Consider the following 19,800-nt stretch of genomic DNA (forward strand, 5'->3'; position numbering starts at 1 on the left):
GTATAGATAGAAGAGGGCCAAGGATAAAACCCTGAAGTACCCCAAAAGTAAGAGTAGAGAAGTTAGAAGTAGAATTATTGAAAACATCAAAAGAATACCAAAATAGACAAAAATCTGTAATTTGAAAAGAATAATCTAGTAGCCTCAAGAAAATATTATGATCAACAATAGCGAAAGCAGAGAAAAAGGTGAAGAACAAGATGAAGAGTAAGATTACTATTGTCACTATATATTTCAGTGAAGTAAACTCGATAAACCTAATTCTAAGTATATTAGATGAACTCCTTACCTTACATTACTTATTTTATATTTATGTGTGAGCCATAGATGAACCACATAACTAGAATAAATACTTTTATTTGGTATAAATTGAAAAAAAATAAAATCGACATTACCGAAAATAATTAAAAGTTGAAAAAATTGAGGTTCATTGCATATCCCTCCTTCAGCCCATAAGAAAGTGTTGTATATTGTTAAATAGACCTCTTCTCTCTGACAATTTTTTCCATTTTATTCGGTGTTTAGTTTGATCGTTCAATTTAGACAGTAGTATGCTAATGAGTTGTTCGTAGCTGGATTTGGTTTTATATTTTTGTTGGCTGAGAATGTTCCGCAAACGGTTTGGTCACAGATACAAGCAAAGTGCCGACGAAAAAAATTTTTCATGCACAATAAGATTTTTAGATGATTCAGAACCTCTATCTTTCTCCTATCAGGTATGCTCATTCTAAGATATTAATTAATATTTCACATCATATCTGGTCTGCTGCATTTGTAAATTTTAAAAAAGGACATCATGAACATCATACGTTTTTTATTGTATAATAAATATATTGTTATATAATTATATATTATAATGCATAATAAAAAATGCTTTATATTATTGATGTAATAATATTATGTTGTTTAAATTAAATAATATTATTTTATTCTAAATAATTTGATATAATATCATTATAAAAGGAAAAAATTTTAAATTCATCATGAATTCATGAAAGACCTATTTAATAGCAATAATATAATAATAGATAATCACAATTTATTAATTTTAACTTGAGTGGCCTTAAAATAAAATTGATAAAATAAATTATAAAAAAAACCATTTAATTTAGTTTTTAGTTGCATTCACTCTTGAAAATTAATAAGCATGTCTGTGAAAATAATGCTATTGTTTGATTTCTTCCTAGCCATTTGTTGTTCATTTATAATTTTATATATTTTTGGTTTTTTGTATTGGTATATTATGGGCCAGTTTTGCCTAGTGTTGTTTCGATTACTTTTATTCAAGTATTATAGAGCACTCGATACTCTCAAATCCTTTAAAAAATTAATTGATTACATGTTCGACTACTTTTTCGATTTGGAGTATATTTTTTGATTCCAAGTATTTTCGATTCCGAGTATATTTTCGACTTGGAGTATAGATACATAAGCGCATAATTTAAGAACATGGTATGTTAATGGTTAGGCTAAGGCTAGGCATACATGACACATAATAACAACATCACTAATTGTGAGGTGAGCTGGACAATTTTCTTTGTGCTGTAACATAGGTTATGCATAAATTATAAGCTGATCTTTGTGTAAGATAACTTGTGCACGTGCATACATGACACATAATAACCATCACTAATTGTGAGGTGAGGTAATTTTTTGGCACAAAAAGTTGATGGAAAAGAAAACAACGTCCTACCTTGGGGAACCGGGACTCTGGACGCAAAACGAAGATTGATTAACTAATTGTGAGGTGAGCTGGACAATTTTCTTTATGCTATAACATGGGTTATGCATAAATTAAAAGCCGATCTTTGTGTACAGAATTTGGCGTATCACACAGCTTATTCATATATTTGAATTAATTAACTATTTGCTTGGTATATAAGACCTTAACCCTAACCCTGTCTGCTAAAAATGCCAGCACGATTGTATTTCTAAATTTTAACCTTAAAAAAATTAAATAACATTTTAAGAAAAAAACGATTTTATGTAAATATTTTGACATTTTTTAAAATTCTTAATTTTATTCTAGAAGACATTTTTCTATGTAGATCGTTTTTAAGAGAAATATCGAGTTATCAACAAGCTTTTAATTTTCAATTAAATGTTTATTAAATTTGTTAGTGTTGAATAGAACAAATGAATACACAAAATGTAAAACTTGTATTAAAGTGTGAAGTTAATACATAATGGAAAAATTGACTTTAGCTCCCTAATTGCTTTAATCAACATAAATACATTTAAAAATATGGTGCTTTGAATATCCGAAAAAGTAATCGAATATTTTTTTCGATTACTTTTGAAAAAGAATCGAAATAATCGATTATGAAAAAGTAATCGAAAGTTTCATCACTAGTTTTGCCTATATTAAGATTGAAAGTGTTGTGCCCTATAATTTGTAGAAATACAATGAAATTTTAGTTATTTTTAGTCCACAGGCTTTGTCTGGGATAATTTTTTTTTATCATGTAAATTTTTCATACTAGACTGCCAATTTTATATTGTTGCAATGACTTTCAAATATACATTTTATGGAACCAAAACAAAAAGGAGTCAATAAAAAACCAATTTGATTGTTTTTTTAGTGTTTCTTATTATAGATTGAAAATGATGTAGTGATGTCCAGGTAATGTTTTTCTTTTTTGTCATGTGTATCCAATCTTTAACTCAAACGATCGGATTGTTTTGTGGAGCAATGTATTCATTAATGCTAAATTTAAGGGATGCATGAACATGTCATATAGGTTCTTTTGCTGATCATGCCTTATGAGCATATTTAACGATTCAATCAAACTGACCGATAAACGTTTAAACATTTCTATAGAAAGATACAAAAGGACAAGAAATTTTTGATCAAGTTTGTCACTGCTTAGACTTGTTTGAGAAAGATTATTTTGGATTGAGATATATTGATATTGAAAAACAGAGGGTAGGTTTTGTTTTTTTTCAACTTTACAAAATGTCAACTTGTTAAATACTTGATAATTGCGGCTAATGTTATTACCGGATGTAATTTATCATATTTTATATTGTTTATGTTGTATATTGAAAATATAACAGCATTAAATGGAATTTTATTTATTCAATAGGTTTTAATTATTTTTTTTATAGATTTGAACTATTCTATTAAATTTTAAATTTATTAGTATTTTCATCCTTCAATATATTTTTAAAGTTATTGGATTTTTAAATTTTTTAGCACTGGCTTGATTTGCTGAAACCAGTTTACAGACAGCTGAAATGTAACTATATATAAAATTTTATTTATTATTATAAAGTTATATTGCATAATTTTAAAATGTTTTTAATTTAGTTGTTGATCCACTTGTGCTATGCTTTCGAGTGAAATTTTATCCATCAGATCCCACAAAACTGAAAGAAGAAATTACAAGGTTTTTTTTTAATAATTATTGGCTCTTTAATCACTTTTTAAATTTTTTTATTTTTTACGTTTTTCTTTAGGTATTTCTTATTCTTACAACTGAGAAGGGATCTTCATCATGGGAGACTGTTATGTTCACAGAATGATGCCAACCTCCTAGCTGCTTTCATAATACAATGTGAGGCAATTGATTGAGATTCAATTTTGAACAAAGTTTAGCCCGCTTATTTATTTCATTTTAGCTGAAATTGGTGATTATGACAATGAAGAAAGATTAACAAATTATGTTGGTAAATTCAAAATGTTGCCAAAACAGTCACAACGCCAGGAAGAGAAAATAAGAGAACTCCACAAATCTTTTATGTTGGTAAATTTTCTATCTAAATTTGCAGATTTAGAATAGAAAATGTATTTATGGTAAATTTTTTTATATTTGTTAATCCTGATTTTTTTAAATTTGTGTAGCCAACCCCGTGCCTAATTTTTTCAACTTACTGATCCACTCATTACATTTGAAAAATTTGTTCATAAAATTATAATGCAGAGGCCTGACACCCGCTGAAGCAGAGATGAAGTTTCTAATAAAATCGTGCAAACTGGAAACTTATGGTGTTGACCCTCACCCTGTCAAGGTATTTTTTTTATTTTCTCATTTTTATGTCTATAAGAGTTAATTTTTGCATTATGAAACATTGTACTTTATTTATGTTTTAAAATTATATCTTAAAAATTCAATTTTCAGAAGAAATGGTAATATCAAATCAAATAGTTTATTTATTCAAAATCAACCAAAAAAACAATATAAAATGATGAAATAAAATGTTGCTGAAATTTAGATGATTTTCGGGACTGATGTTCGACAAGAAATAATCTTGTGTTAGACTCTCGAGAGCATTTGAAAAATAAAGCAGATTGAATACAATATTAATACACAAACTATATAAAACAGAGACAGAACATTTTTACTACCAATCAATAAAAATGAAAAAAATAAATTTAGTTTAATTGAAGAAGCCACAGTAATTCAATATGTATATATTAAAATGTTTGATGTTTGTATACCACATATGAATATACTGTGTTATTATTATATATATATATATATATATAATTGATGATCATACGCTATGAATCTGTCAAGTACAATTGTTAGATAGTTGAAAATCGGTTCTGACGTTTCTCTAGGCAAATTCAAAAATTCTAACAATTTGGTTTTCAATCCTTCGAATAATAAAAGCAAATGTTTTGATTTCTTTAAAATTTGACGAGTCGGTTGCAATAGAAAACGTCTTGCTGCCTAATTTAGACAAAAGAAGATTCGTACAATGTAAAACTTTAATTAATCGATAATGAACAGCGACATGGTATGAAAATGCAACTTCTGCTGCTGCAGTTTTTCTAGATGCAGGCAAATGATTAATGTGAAGAAACGTTAAAATTTCGGCAGTAGACTTTTTGCTTTCTATATTTTATATTTCTATATTGTTTTTGTGAACTTTTTCAAAATGCTTACATCAGTTGAACAATACTCACAAAATGCAAAATTTTCCTCTCTACTTTTTATAATACCTGGATTGTTAGTTGTTAACTATTCACGATATACACACTTTCGTTTTGACATCGTTTTTTTGATTATTTATTTTACTTGATAAAATTAAAAAATTTAAATAGTGGCCGTTCCCGTATGTCACAACGTGGAGAACTAAACCTGCACCACGCACTGAAGTTAGGCATAAAGTCAAACGTTCATTTTTTATAGAGCGCCATCAAGTTATTTTCAATATATATATATATATTTCAAAAATTCAACACTACTTTCAACATTAGTTTCAACAACTTTAAAGTTGAACAATGTTGAAAGTAGTGTTGAATTTTTGAAATGTTGCGTTAACAACAGTCCGTTACCACAATATATATATATATATATATATATATATATATATATATATATTGATGTTTTCAGGCTAAGTAGCGAAAAAGAGGACACTGATGCAAAAAAAGACTGTTATAATGAAATCGATAAATTAATATTGAAGAAAAACAATTAAATATCTGTACCAAAAAAAGTTTTACTCAATTACAACTATAATAATATTACTGATAATATTTTAAATGATGCCGCTACTACTAAACTGTTGCAGTTACTATTCATACTACTATTAATAATAATATTGCACTGTTAGTTATAATAACTGCCAATAATTTCAATTGAAAAGAACAGATGAGATTCACAAGTTATCAAATCTCATATTTTTCTTAAATTTCAAAATAGTTTTATAAGAATTCTTGTAAACTATCATATGATTCATATTTTTTATTGTACCAAACTGAATGAGGACATTGTGACATTGATAAGGAGATCGAGTATGGACATGTGTTGAGAAGGGATGAAAGGGTCGGGATTAGGCGAGCGTTGGAGTTCGAGGTTGAAGGAGTGGTAGGAAGGGGTCGTCCGCGATTGGGATAGAGAGAGCAGGTGGAGAAGGACAGGGTGAAAGCGGGGTTGCGTGATACTGAGGCGAGTGACAGATGTGGATGGCGTCGAGGGGTATTTCGGTTTCATAATAGGTAGCCAAACGGCAACCCCCGATCTCGGGGAAAATGTCTAAACGTGTGTTGTTGTTGTTCATAGGTTTCATATCTAAAATTTAACAAAAACAGTCGTGGGAAACTTTTTTTAAATAGATTATAAATTTATTTTTAACTCTTTTGAACAAATAGGACGGAAGCGGCAATCTTATTTATTTGGGAATCAATCATTTGGGAATAGTGACCTTTCAGGGGAATAAAAGGACCCGTATTTTTAATTGGTTTGTTGCATTATACAATTACATTGCTTTTACCGTATGTTAGCTCTTATAAAAATAATAATTTGAACAGGTTTCAAATTAATAGAATCACGTTTGAGGGGAAGATGTTCATAGTTCACGTGACAGTTACTGAGGTCTCAACGACTTGCAGTTATAATTTATTCAGGCTTTTTTAATTATTTTATTCAAATTTTAATTTAGATTGTATTTCATATTTTTATGCTAGAACGAAGGAAAGTAGTTTTTTTAAGATACCTTGTTTAAAATCATTTCTTTTGAATTGATGTTTGCATTTTTTATATGTTAATAAAAATTTGTTTCAAAATATCAAGCTATCAAAACAGCAATTGATAAAACAGGCAAGAAATATGCATTCAAATAAATGTAAAAATGAATCCACTAAAATGATAATAAATGAAAAAATTGGAAATACACACGAAACGTAGAAATGCTTGCAAAATACCAGAATATAAAATATCATGATATTTGTAGGATAAGATGAATAGAATTGATGATGGTATAATACTCGAGATATAAAATATATAAATATTAGAAAATTGAGATAGTGACGACAATTTGAGTGTGATGTAGGCTGTAGAACTCAGAAAAAGAATGTTAAAAATTAAATAATGCTTTAACAAACATAGATTATTATTATTATTACTTAAATATTATTTCAATAGCTTTTTGTTTAATATCATGGAGTTTTTTTATTTGACAGAAATGCACTGGGCTTTTTGACTCTGGAAATTGCGTAAATGTAAGTATATTTGATTTTTTAAAATTTTATGGATATTGACGGTTAATATTTATGTAAATCGTTAAACCATTTTACCGACTCATGATGGTTTTCAGCTTTTCATGTAATTTGCTGCTAGCATTTAATATTAACAATTGCAAAACGTTTGAAGAGTTAATTAAATTGATTAATTTGTTAGAAGTTTTGAGTGCGCAATGATTTGATTGTTTCTTATGTGGTTGATTTGTGAAAGAAAGTAATATTTTAAAATGAGAAATATTTCGTGTTTTCTTATGAAATGGTTGATTTCTGCAATAAATAATCATGTCAAAGCTTAAGTTGTTTATAAATTTAATTTTCATATCAACAACATGATGTATATACAAATTATTTTACCCATTACTGCGTACTATATGGGCAGAGGAAGCATATGTTTGGTTACAAAAACCCAACAATTTCTGCATGCAAGCATTTATGGAAGTGTGCTGTTGAACAGCAATACTTCTTCACGTTTGTTTATTTTAAATGCTAATATAGTTAAATTTTTATCAAATAATTTATCATATGTGATTTCTTTTTACACACACACACACCTACAGATATATATATATATATAATTATATAATTAATATATATAAATATATATATATATATATTAAGAAATATCACTGTATTTTCAGCTTTAATTATTTTCTGGTTCAGCTTTTCAATATTTCGTACCATATTTTTATCATTATTTTTCAACTTATTTATGTAGAAAACAAAGGCTTTAACTACTCTTCTATTTATTTTTATTTTATACAAAAAAAGCTTTTTTTTCGGTAATCCTTTATCATTTTCAATGTAACATGTTTGGGAAAGCCAACAGAATGCTGAAACTTTGCTATCGACAAAAAAACTAATAATAATAAGAAATAATAGATCATCACAAAGTGATCCTTCAGAGCCATTAAATTAGGACCGCACAGATATTATTTAGAATATTTATATAGTGCAAATTAAAAAATAAATAAGATTTATCAAAAGCCCTGTCATTAAATCAAATAATGAGTTTTTTGAATAATAATGAAATATGAAATAATAATGAAATATATATAAATAATGAAAATATATCGTAATGTAAATAAATGAGTTTTAGCATTTTCCTAAATGCATCAAATTCGGATCACTTAAATGCCTCGGGAAACTGTTCCAAATTTTGGGACCATGAACAGTAAAATTTCTGGATCATATTCTCAACTGACTATTCTGTGCTGTTAGGTAATTCAATTCATTGGAACGTGGAAATGTCGAATTTGGTGCTCTCGGTGCTACTATCTCTGTCAGATATTTCAATGCCTGGTTTTCGATGCATTTAAAAATCGATACACATGTTTTGAAAATAACACGCTTATTGACTGTCAACCAGTGAAGTTGTTCTAAAATCGGAGATAGGCTGTCGAATCTAAGAGCTTCTATCAATCAATCAATCTTCTTTTAGCGTCCAGAGACCAAGTTCCCCGAGGTAGGACGTTGTTTTCTTTGCCATCAACTTTTTGCGCCAAATTAGACGATCAGTTATATCCATTTCATTTAAATTTAGAGCTTTCATGTCTTGCTCGATTGTTTGCGACCAGGACTTCTTTGGACGGCCTTTGGGACGTGTGCCAGGTACTTCACCATCACATCTGCAAGAGAAGTTATGGCACTGTTTCCACTTCGTTTGACATGACCAAACCACCGTAGACGGTGTTGCCGGCATTCGTCCTTTATATCATCTAAACCAGCACGACGAAGAATTTCGGTAGATTTGATGTGGTCCTTCAGACTAATTCGTTGCATCCATCGGAGCATTTTCATGTCGGTTCGTTGAAGTTGTTGTTTCAGTTTGGTTGTCATTGGCCATGTTTCTGCACCATATAACAACACCGGACGTATCACAGATTTATAAAGTCTTGATCGTAGTGGTAGTGGGATGTCACGCCGCATCAATATAGAGGCAAGGAGATGCCATTTATTCCAGGCTGCACGTATGCGTGCTCGAACGGCAGTTTCAGCTGTTCCAGTACAATCCTGAACATCCCCTAGATATTGAAACGATGTGACTAAGAGCTAAAAGATTAAGACTTATGTAATCTAAGAGCTCCTGAAACTCAATTATCAAATTCGGATCACGATTCTGAATTGACTGTAACTTTTTCATTCATTTCGTTTTTTATTATTATTGCTTTGAATGAAACGTTTTTTAATTTATGCTAATGTTTAGTTTTATTTTTTTATGATTTTAAAGCTGTGTTTCTGTAATTTGTTAATGACTTATTTTTTGGCATGATATCGTTTTTTTAATAAATTGCTTGAATGGGTTTATGATAGGTACATTCAACTTATATAACATAGTGAAAATTTTTTTGACATTCTACACTTTATGGTGAGATAAATTCAGGACTAGAAAAAGGATTTTAATTTCGGTGATTATAGTAACTTTTTTTTCAAATTGTTCATATCAGACTTGATTCAGGAAAAAATGCCCCAAAAATTATATCCGGCGGCGGAGTTTTTAGTAAGGGATCAAGATTCAAATTCAGGTGAAATTATTTTAGTTGACTTATTCAATAAAATATAAAATTCAACTTTTTGCATCTTGCTTTAAAACTTTTTTAATACTACAAGAACAGCTCATGTTGTTATGTAGAGCTTGGGCAATCGTTCTCTGTGCGTCGTTGCTTGTTGTTCGCACTCTACATAGGCTCTAGTTTCGATTCTGCCTCGGCGAAATTTCTAGAAACTCGTTTGTCTTAGCGTTCATTTAGTTTTAAACTGTTCTTATATAATAATTAACGAAAGGTGATTATTTTTGATCACTTTATTGTGTATTTAATGTTTAAAATCAAATTAAATTTTAAGAAACAATACGAGCGAGAAACAACATACACGTAATTAGGAACATAGTTATTATTTTAGATACAAATTATTGTTGTTGTTAGTTTTATTTGCTAGTTTTTAGATAAAACATAGGTTGTTTGAATAAAACGCAAGTATTAGAATAAAACGTAATTTGTTAGAATAAACGTTATGTTAATAAACGCAAGTTTTTTATTATTATTTGAAGGATGACTAAAAAAAAATAAACTTGTGAAAAGGCCACCATTAACTAAAAAATTCTAACTATAAACGTAACAGAAATTTCAAATAAATGCATACACATAAACTCACGCTCTCTCACACACACACAAGCATACATCATACTATTATTCATATCATAATAGTTATGTTTCCTATACCAAACGGTAACAATATAGTCCACGAACCACGGGAGCTCACACACACAAAGAAATGCATCATACTCTTCATATCATCTTCACATCTTCATATCATAATACTGTTATATTTCTAAACGGTAACAATAGAATCACAACTGAAACTAAAAATTCACTCACCAAGAACATTAATATTAATAAGTTGTTAGAATAAACTTAAGTAACTTGAATGAACGCAAGGTACAGGAATGGAATAAGCGTAAGTTGTGAGGTTAAACTTGAATTACATGAATAAACGCAAGTTTCTGCAAAACGCTAAAGCAACCTATTTAAAAAAGCGCCCCTGCTTCTAACTGGTTGCTTCTTACTACTTGCACGATGTGCAGAGTCATTGAATGTTCCGGGCAGGGTTAACTTGCATTCGTTTCTCCTTCCATCTTTCTATTTTATTTATTTGTTCTTATCTTAGCTTATGTATCTATCTTATATATTTCTTTAATGTGTGGTGGGTAATGTTTGAATGTGCAATGTATGCTTTGTTTGAAATTGTCTAAGTGGAATAAAATTATGTAACTTTATACAGCGTTGTATTTCTAATTGCATTCTGTAACTCTTACTCATCTGTTGCCCATAACATTCAACGCGAAAGTTTAAATTATAATCGATCTCTTCTTCCATGCTGATTGCGTTTAAAGTGGATACACCTCAGGAAAGTGACTCGCTGATTCTACGCGTCTGGTAATGGTCCAATAATGTCGATGTGTGTTTGTTCAAATGGTTCTACAACTTCGAAAGGTTTAAAGTTGATTTCTGTTTTTGAGAATGGTCTTTGTCTCTTGACAATATTCTGCAGTTGCTAACATAACTGACAATCCGTGTACATTCCTGGCCACTATACTAATATGGCTTTCAACGTGAAATACAATCTATTCAAATGGTTGATTGTTATAATCAAGCAACAAAATGTTTCTTAAATTATTGGGAAGAAATAATTGTTTTATAACGGGTTCAATTGTTGCTAAAGTTTTGATTGTGCTGGTTGAAGGTGATATAACTTATCACCGAGAATTATTCATACCTCTACAAAAACTAATAATATCATAAACTAAACAACTGATGTAAAACGTTTTAAAACTGACTGTATTAGTAACTGTAATGAAATGGTGAGTTGGCAAGTCTTTGAGGAAGTCTTGTGAACTCACAATGTCCATCGTGTACGCTGAATTGTCTTTTATGAGCTGTTTCAAGATCGAGTGGAAGTTAATAACATCCTGATCGTAAGTCAAGGACAGAAAATATATTTGGTTTGGCGTTAGAAAGACTTTCGACAACATTGTCAAAGGTTGGTAACGGAAAGATTAGTTGCTTGATTGTCTGATTTAAATGGTGATAGCCAACCAAAATTCGTTTAGTGAACTACTACGCTTGCGTTCCTTGGTGATAAAAATTTTTTGATGAAGCCGAGATTTAAGAATTCTGCACATTGCTTTGAAGTTTTCTTTTTGTTATCGGCAATGGCAGGATAAACTTGTTTGAGAATTGGTCGATTGTCGCCGGCATCGATAGTGTGATAAACTAAGTTGGAGCATTCCAAATGTAATAGAGATTTTGCAAAAACATCTTTATTATCTGCATTACATTGCTTTAATAATTTAATATCATCTGTCGAATGTGAATGCGTTTTAATTTCTAGGCCTATGTCATTAGTTACGTTTTCATAACTCACAAGCGAAGTGATGTGGTGAAGATAGTTTTTAAACGTAGATCGAGACTAATGTTGATTGATGGCGTCGTTCACTACCGGCTTTGTGTGTGAATCTGTTCGTTAATTATAATATAAAAACAATTTCAAACTGGGTCAAGTCAAGCAAATTTCTAAGAATTTCCCCGAGAAAGGATCGAAACTCAAGACCACGTAAAATGCAAAGAATTGTCGCCCATGCTCTACGTGATATATAAATTTAAGCGTCCATCAATTCAATTTTGTCAAACATTAACCTTATATAAATTTGTATATAAGCTATTGCATGTAGGACAACGTTGTCAAAATTAGGAGGCATGGAGTGAATTAAAAAAGCGATTTAATATTTTCGAATTAGATTTGGGTCAAAACGTTGTTCTGTGTGGTTTTGTCGGTGGATATCGTTGATCGGCGAAATTATAAATGAAAGTTATTTTAAAAAAGTAATTAGTAATTAAATTAAAAGTATCGACTAAAATATGTTTTAATTATCTTACTAAAGTTACATTCTAATAAGTATTACAATATTTAAATTGAAAAAGATTGAACTAAACTAAATGAACTTAATTTTTACCGGTGAAAAAGTAATGCTATAGCCTATATTCTTAGATGATTTATCAAAACCGCTAGTGACGCAACAAATCATAATTTTTAACAATTTATTTTTAGCATTTTTAATTAATTTCCCCTGAAGTTTGTTTGAATAAAATAAAGATGATCGTCATTTACAATTCAATAAATCCTTTCGAGTTACCACGTGATGAGACAATGTTTTGACCGATATCTAAAAAACGAAGATACTAAGGTGTAAAAATTGCCCTTATGTTCCTTAACAGTAATTAATATATATGACGACTTGAGTTCTAACTTTTGAGTATTCATGTCAGTTTACGAAGGGCAATGTTTTTAAATCCACATGCATTTTTGTAATTAAAATAATACAAAAATAAAACTTATTTTTTCAGTGGCAGATGTGAAAAAGAAACTTATTCCCTTCAATTTTTAGAGAGGGATGAACCAAAATTTGTTAGGTTATGTTTGCTCTACACTTTATTTTTTTAGTTTTCTTAAACAAAATGTTCTATTTAGTTTATTAGAAAGTTTAACAACTCAGAGAAAATGAATCATTGGAGTGTTCTAAGATCAAAGTCTATATCTCGATTATTCTTCTATTTTTATGTGGCTATTTTTCCAATATTCGCTCTTATTTAGCCTGAGTTAGCTTCAATTTCAACCGATCTTTTGCATCTTCTAACCTTTCATATAATAACACTTCAAACGAGCATTCTGGTAATTTCATCGCTATACTCCAACATCGCAAATTTTTTCTCGCATCTTACCGTAGTTAACTTTGTATGTATTTAAACCATCTTATCTTTTCAAGTCACTATATTAATTTTTTAGAAAATATTACGTTACCATGCATTGCTACTATTGTTATTCTTGCTCTTCTACCCATTTCTATCTTTGCCAAATTTTTTCCAACGCAAACTTTATAAGCTTAGTTTATATTACTACACAGTTGTTGATAGCCAAATTTTTATACTTTAATGCCTTTATCTGTGAATTACCGAGGTTTTCAATTCAGTATAAATCGTAAAAAAAACTTGTTTTTCCAATAAATTTTATTGAAGCACCAAGACAAAGTTACGACTTTTCAACCCAAAAAACAGTAACCTCAGTTGCAGCATTCTGTGTTTTTTCAGTATGCCTAGGCATTCGGTGCTGTTTCTGTAACTTGTGTCCACGCATATGATCAAAAAAGACGCTTGGATTTAAAACATTTTTTTAATATTTTTTAAAAATTTTGTGCCGTTTTTGTATTTTCATTAATTATTTGTTTATGGTTATTCAGAACTTCTGCAAACCCCTTGTTTGCCCAAAAGTATAATAGCATGAGATCTGGTTCAGTACCTGCAACATTCAACGCTCTGGGACTCAGTGAAGAGAGTTGTAAGTTTTCAGTAGCCGTCTTGTTCCTTATAATTTTTGAACACTATTGATATGTATTACAGTAGAGAGTTTGAGCAATTACAAGCAGGGAGGACACTGGAAATCACTAGAAGAGTTCTCACACACTTCTTCACCACCGTACAGTTTTTATCCTGATGAACAATGTTACATTCAGTGCAATTCCAACGGTAATCACAATTTTAGATACATTTTGTATAATATGTAATTAATGACTTTTATCTTTTTCATAAAGATGACAATAGGTCATACACAAACTATAAAGAAAATTGCATGAGAAACCAAAATGAACTCAATCGTGAAGTTGCACAACAAAGTTCGGGTTTGAGTGCATTTCAAAACAAAAGTAAAATGAGTTCAGAAAGCTTGAATCAGATAGCAAATAATGGGGTGAATGAAAATTCAATAAATCTCAAAAAGCGGATTAAGTTGAAACATCAACACAGAACTATTTATGATGAATGCATAAATGAGGACACTCAGCTGGAATCGAACTTATGCCCACCATTAAAAAAAGTCGAAATCGCTGCTGAAGAATCTCAACCTTCTAAATCAAATAAAGTTTACAAGAAAAATAAAATTTTTGTTTTATTATTTTGTGGTGCTCTAATTGCTTTTGTTTCATACTTATTTAAACTAAATTATGAATTTTTAAACTGGACGAATATTGTGCAATTGTGAATTGTTTAAAAAAAAATGCACAAATCAATTTTTGACGATTTATGCACGTCAGTCGCACTTTTTTAAGTGGGGCTTAATGTAAAGTCACGATTAACATTCTGTTTGAAATTAAAAGTTAAAATGCCAAAATAAACGATTACATCTTTTTTAGAACAATAAATTTTTTACAGACCTACTCTTGTTTTCTAAAGTCAAAAAATGAAATGTACATCAGGTAATTAAAAATGTAACTAGGCGACCGTAGACGTCGCAATCAGTTTCAAATACTTATGCTGTTATTTCCAAACTTTAATAATACCATCTCTAGAAGAAGTTATTATATAATGTTGTGTAGAGCTACAGACAGTCAGATCTGTAATTACATCTCTGTGCCCTACAGGAACGTACGGTTTAATATGACTTTCTTCGTCAAATGTTGAACTGGGGGGCTGTTTGTGGTACGATTCGTAGATTGCTTGGGTTGCTTCAACCAGTCTTGTATTATAAGAAACTAAAGAATTCACATCTTTAGAGTCTCCCGAAGATCCTGCTACAATAAAAGATTCACTAGGACTGTTTAAATTCCAATATCTAATTCGCATATCAGACCCAGCTGTTATAACATATGATGACGTAGCGTATATACCACTGAAGAAATGTTTTGTCGGGTTTTCATAAGTAAGAATAGCCTTCGGACTGGCCCACAAAACTTTTTGTCTGGCGCCAGTTTCTACGTCCCAAAATAATAATTCGTTGTTGCCATAAGATGAGCTCAAGATTAAAGACGGTGAGCTTTCATCAACAATCAACCTTTTCACTCTGGTTCCTAGTTTTCATAATTTAAAAATGTGATATTATAGGTAGACACATTGTAAACTGTTAACAAAAATGTAATTAAAATTATATTAAAAGCTTACCACTGGGGTTAGGATGTGTGATATTGTTTACTGACAATAGAAATCTCAAATCCCAGCAGCTGTGATTTCCGCTATTTGTCCCACAGACTATCCAATTAGATTTTTTATTTACATCAAAACTAGTAATTAGACCATACTTTGGATCAGTCTGTACCTGCCAAACGTGTTTTTGTGGTGTCCTCAAATCCCAACCAAACATCAACCCATGCACAGTTGCAAGTGCAATTACATTTTCTGACAGATGATCAGTTGGCATCATGTCAACCACCAATCCATTCTTACTCGCGTCAAGATCTTTAGTGAGGATTGCATTTGGTCTACTAGATAAATCTATTTTGAAAACGTGCATCATTCCATTATCTGATGTTGCAATAATATTTGAAGAATTTTGTGCAAAACAAATTGATTTTATTTGACCGGATAATTTGCTGTAAGTCAGCTTGGAACGATTTGTAATACTCTTGCCATCTAATCTACTGCTGTCCCACACCTTCAAAATGTTATCAATTATATTTAATTTAAAACAGTAATGTTATTAATTTTTATATTTAAAATTAATACTTCATTATAATCTCAGATTATAACTCAAAATATATTTCAAGAAAGACATCTTTTACTTCACTAGAACATCTTTATCAACATTTTTGTTCATTAGTCAATTATTTTAAATTTGACCTTTCAAATAGGACTCAATGGTGTGCTTGTCACAAAATATTTGCTCAAAATCCTACGTCGCAAAATAAATTTAGAATTCAATTTTTTTTTAACAACAAATTTAAATGAAAATTTGCGTCTTAGTGGCGACGTGAGCTCATTTTTCATAAGCAGTACATCTTAGTGAATCTAGTAAATCATATATATTCAAAATGTTTGTTTTTATTATCATAAATTTAAACAAAAAATTTTCAAGTTTCTCACATTTAATTGTTGGCTATCAAAATACTTAAGCATGGACAAAGTGTTACGAATCGGTTTCCACATCGTTTTAATAATGTAATATTTACTTTTTTTTAGCAACTTACAATGGGTACTTTAGTATCTACATCAAGTCACCACATCAAGTCACTACACGAAATCACCAAAAGTATGACCATTCTTCATAAACGCAAACATGAAAATTCTTACAAATAATGATTAAATATTTTACAAACCTTAACGCATCCATCATTGGAACAAGAGGCCAAAAGAGGATTTTTTTGACAAACACGGATTCTGTTTATGGCTCCTCTGTGTTCATGTAGATGAGCTACCATATAACCTTGTGGCTTCCAATCCAAATATTTTTTTTTCTCATCGAGCAATGCCCCTTCATTTGAATCCACAAAATATTTTTTTGATTCACAATGCGTTTTATAGTAAGTCTGTATGTCGTCGATGTTATTTTTACACCAGGCAACTATCTGTTTTGAATTATGCGCTTTCAAATTTTCAAGCTCTAGATGTGCTGGGATAAATTGGTTCTGTTCCCCCTTTTCTGTTGCTTCTATAGGTTCTAATGGTTTGTTCAATCCCCCATCAAATGTCTCTACTGGATTGAACATCTGTTTCCAATCTTCATTCATTCGAGAATTAACATGTCTGTTTCCTCTAGTAAGTTTTGTTTTAGTCACTTCGGTCATATCTGAAAATTCTTTATATCTTTGTTCACTTGATGAATATTGTGGCACCTGTCTTTTATTTGAACTTACGGGATGAGTTAACAAATTTACATAACCATTAAATTTTTCTGTAGACATGCCATCTCGTTTGACCATCTCTGATTTTTGTACTTTATTGAGGTTTTCCAAATATTTAGACATTAGCACTAGTGCTTCTTTATCAGATTTTAACATGCCTTGTGATAACTTTTCTAAAAATGTTAGACAGTTATGTTCAGCCACCGTCAGAATGGTTCCAGTAGGATTGTTGTCTTTTAATGATGAAACAAAAAACTCCCAAGGGTATGGACATTTTAATAATTGCTGATAAAGTGGTCTAGATAATGGTGCATTCACTGATTCTATTAACACCAATTCGTCGCTCTGGTAAAAGTAATTTGTAAAATATTTGGAGACCAAAGGTATCACGTAACTGTAGACATCAGACAATTCCATTTTTTCGGCAACTACTCCAATCAAGCCTATTACTTTTCTTTGAATCCAAATATTTGGATGAAGGACTAAGCAAATTGTTTCGTGAAATAAATCTATCAACACTTTCTTTGGCATTAAATTTAATTTAATTAAACAACAAAAACTGGAAATGGTCTTTATGACAACAAACTCTTCAGGATCTGATATACCTTGTTGGATCAAAGGTTTTAAAATGCTAGAACACTGCCAGCCTAAATATGCAGCCACGCCAACCATATTATCAAAAAAAAGCTCCCTTAATTGCCAATCTTGTTTATCGTTCAAAAATGTTATCATATGGGAAAACAAAACATCATTAGCTCTCTTCCTACCAAAAAAAATACATAGCTTAATTATTCCGTTTTCCAGCAAAGCTTTTTTTACGTTATTTTCTTTATCCCCTAGTAATGACACTACATTTTGTTGTATAACATCGTGCAGTGTTGTTAACTCCGAATCATATGAAGAAACTTTTTGAGCAGAAAAGTCGTGCAACTCTGACGTTAATTTATGCTTCTGCTGATTAACTGATGTTTTCTTATTACTGTGCAACTGAATTAACTCAAGAAATCTAACAGCCAGCTCTGCTATGCAGGCTATATTTTTTGCAAATTCAATTCTGACCGCTGATTCTTTATCAGTCAACAGATAATTGGTTGAAAGAAATATATAATCTGTGAATATACTGATGTTATCAGGGGGGACAAAGCGTACTTTTGAAAGACAATGAACTAGAGTACGGATGGTTTCGCACTTGACTAAAAAAAAATTATCATGTACAAAAAATAAAACATATGGTAAAATTCTGTCTAAAATGATTTCTGATGGCAGATGGTTAGAAAACAATTTCAATAAATTCAAGGCAATTAATTTAGAATTACTTAAAACAAGTTTTTGAATACTTGACGTTACGACTGATAATATTATCAACAGGTTTTCAATTATGTTTGAATCTGAAATGATGTTCAAGTCTGAATTTTTGTCTGTCTCAACTACTAGTTTTTGCTTTATCAAGTCAATATCTCTGTGCAAACGAAGAATTCTCTCATCAGCATACAGCAATGGATAGCATGCAAATCTTTGACAGTAAGGTTGTAAAAAAGTATAGAAACAATCTGGAAATATTTTTCTTTTGAACATTTTTAAATATTCATCTGCACTGAGTCTAAGCGATGGATCTTTCTGAATCATATGTTCAACTAGCTTTTTTATTTCAGCATCATCAATCAAATCTATAGATTCTCTTGGATAGTAATCACCTGATCGATATGATAATAACTGACTTAAATCAAATGGCTTGGCACCATCACTAAAAAGTTCAATCAGCACGCAACCAGTTGAAAAAATATCCATTGAGGGCAAAAGTTCATCTGTTTTAGTGCTTTCAAGAGTTGTTTCAACAGGGTCAGTGAGCATTTCATCAGATGGTCCATCATCGTCAAACCTTTCCGGTGCAATGTAACATGTTCTTCTACGAGAAGTATCAAAATAAAAAGAAAATTCTGTTGGATTATTGTCAGGCAAATAAACCGGCTTATAACTAGCAAAATCCGTTAACGAAACCCAATTCCAGCTAGTAATCATAACGTTTTCAGATTTTATGTCACCATGATAAATATTAAGTTTATGACATTGATTAATTGCCGTAAGAAGTAAAAAAGCAATCCACTTTTTTTCAATCGAACATAAAAATGGATGTGTGCTTAAGCGATCATAGAGACTATACTGAATGTACTGTCTGAAAAGCATAATGGCTTTATCTGATTGAAATATTCGTTGATAAGGTAAACAATTAAATGATAAACTAAGACAGCTTTGAATATTCCAAACTTGCTCTTTGTAAGATTCTAAGAGAATAGCAGGATCTGGCAGTACAAATACTTTTATCACAACCAAGCCCTCTTTACTTCTCGATTTTGCTACTTTGAAGAACCTGGTACTTCCAAGATTTTCAACAAAATCAAAATCAGATAAATCATTTAAATATTGTTCAACAGGCCAAATTTGGGAAGGAACTGTTGTTGTTAGTTGATTTCCCATTTTTCTTCAGTTTAAATGAACTGGAAATAGTTAAATAACATTGATATTGTTAATTATTTACATCAGTTTTGTGACAAAAACTTATTTCATTCAAAAAGTCTGAGAAACAAAAAAAATATAAATAGAATAAAAATTTTTTTAGATTAATCAAGCTATTATTACTATTACTATTGGCTAGAACAAATTTAATGTATTT

General features: G+C 30.3%; 2 protein-coding genes across 2 annotated transcripts; one reads left to right on the forward strand and one right to left on the reverse strand.

The window, feature by feature from the left end:
- Window positions 1-605: 605 nt before the first annotated feature.
- On the forward strand, window positions 606-6,232 carry HELRODRAFT_89129 (hypothetical protein; the record flags this gene model as incomplete). The annotated part of the gene is made up of 8 exons (XM_009030386.1): window positions 606-716; window positions 2,822-2,926; window positions 3,197-3,239; window positions 3,311-3,389; window positions 3,460-3,557; window positions 3,622-3,742; window positions 3,924-4,011; window positions 6,101-6,232. 8 exons carry the CDS (start codon window positions 606-608, stop codon window positions 6,230-6,232), a joined length of 777 nt encoding a protein of 258 aa, XP_009028634.1.
- A 7,619-nt stretch (window positions 6,233-13,851) lies between these two features.
- Window positions 13,852-19,604, reverse strand: HELRODRAFT_187533 (hypothetical protein; the record flags this gene model as incomplete). Its single annotated transcript, XM_009030430.1, has 5 exons — window positions 13,852-15,362; window positions 15,454-15,943; window positions 16,605-17,207; window positions 17,299-17,302; window positions 17,386-19,604. The coding sequence occupies 5 exons, from the start codon at window positions 19,602-19,604 to the stop codon at window positions 14,833-14,835; spliced, it is 3,846 nt and encodes a 1,281-aa protein (XP_009028678.1). The 3' UTR covers window positions 13,852-14,832.
- Between the last annotated feature and the right edge of the window lie 196 nt (window positions 19,605-19,800).

This window comes from Helobdella robusta, assembly GCF_000326865.2.
Source record: "Helobdella robusta unplaced genomic scaffold HELROscaffold_68, whole genome shotgun sequence".
Lineage (NCBI taxonomy): Eukaryota > Metazoa > Annelida > Clitellata > Rhynchobdellida > Glossiphoniidae > Helobdella > Helobdella robusta.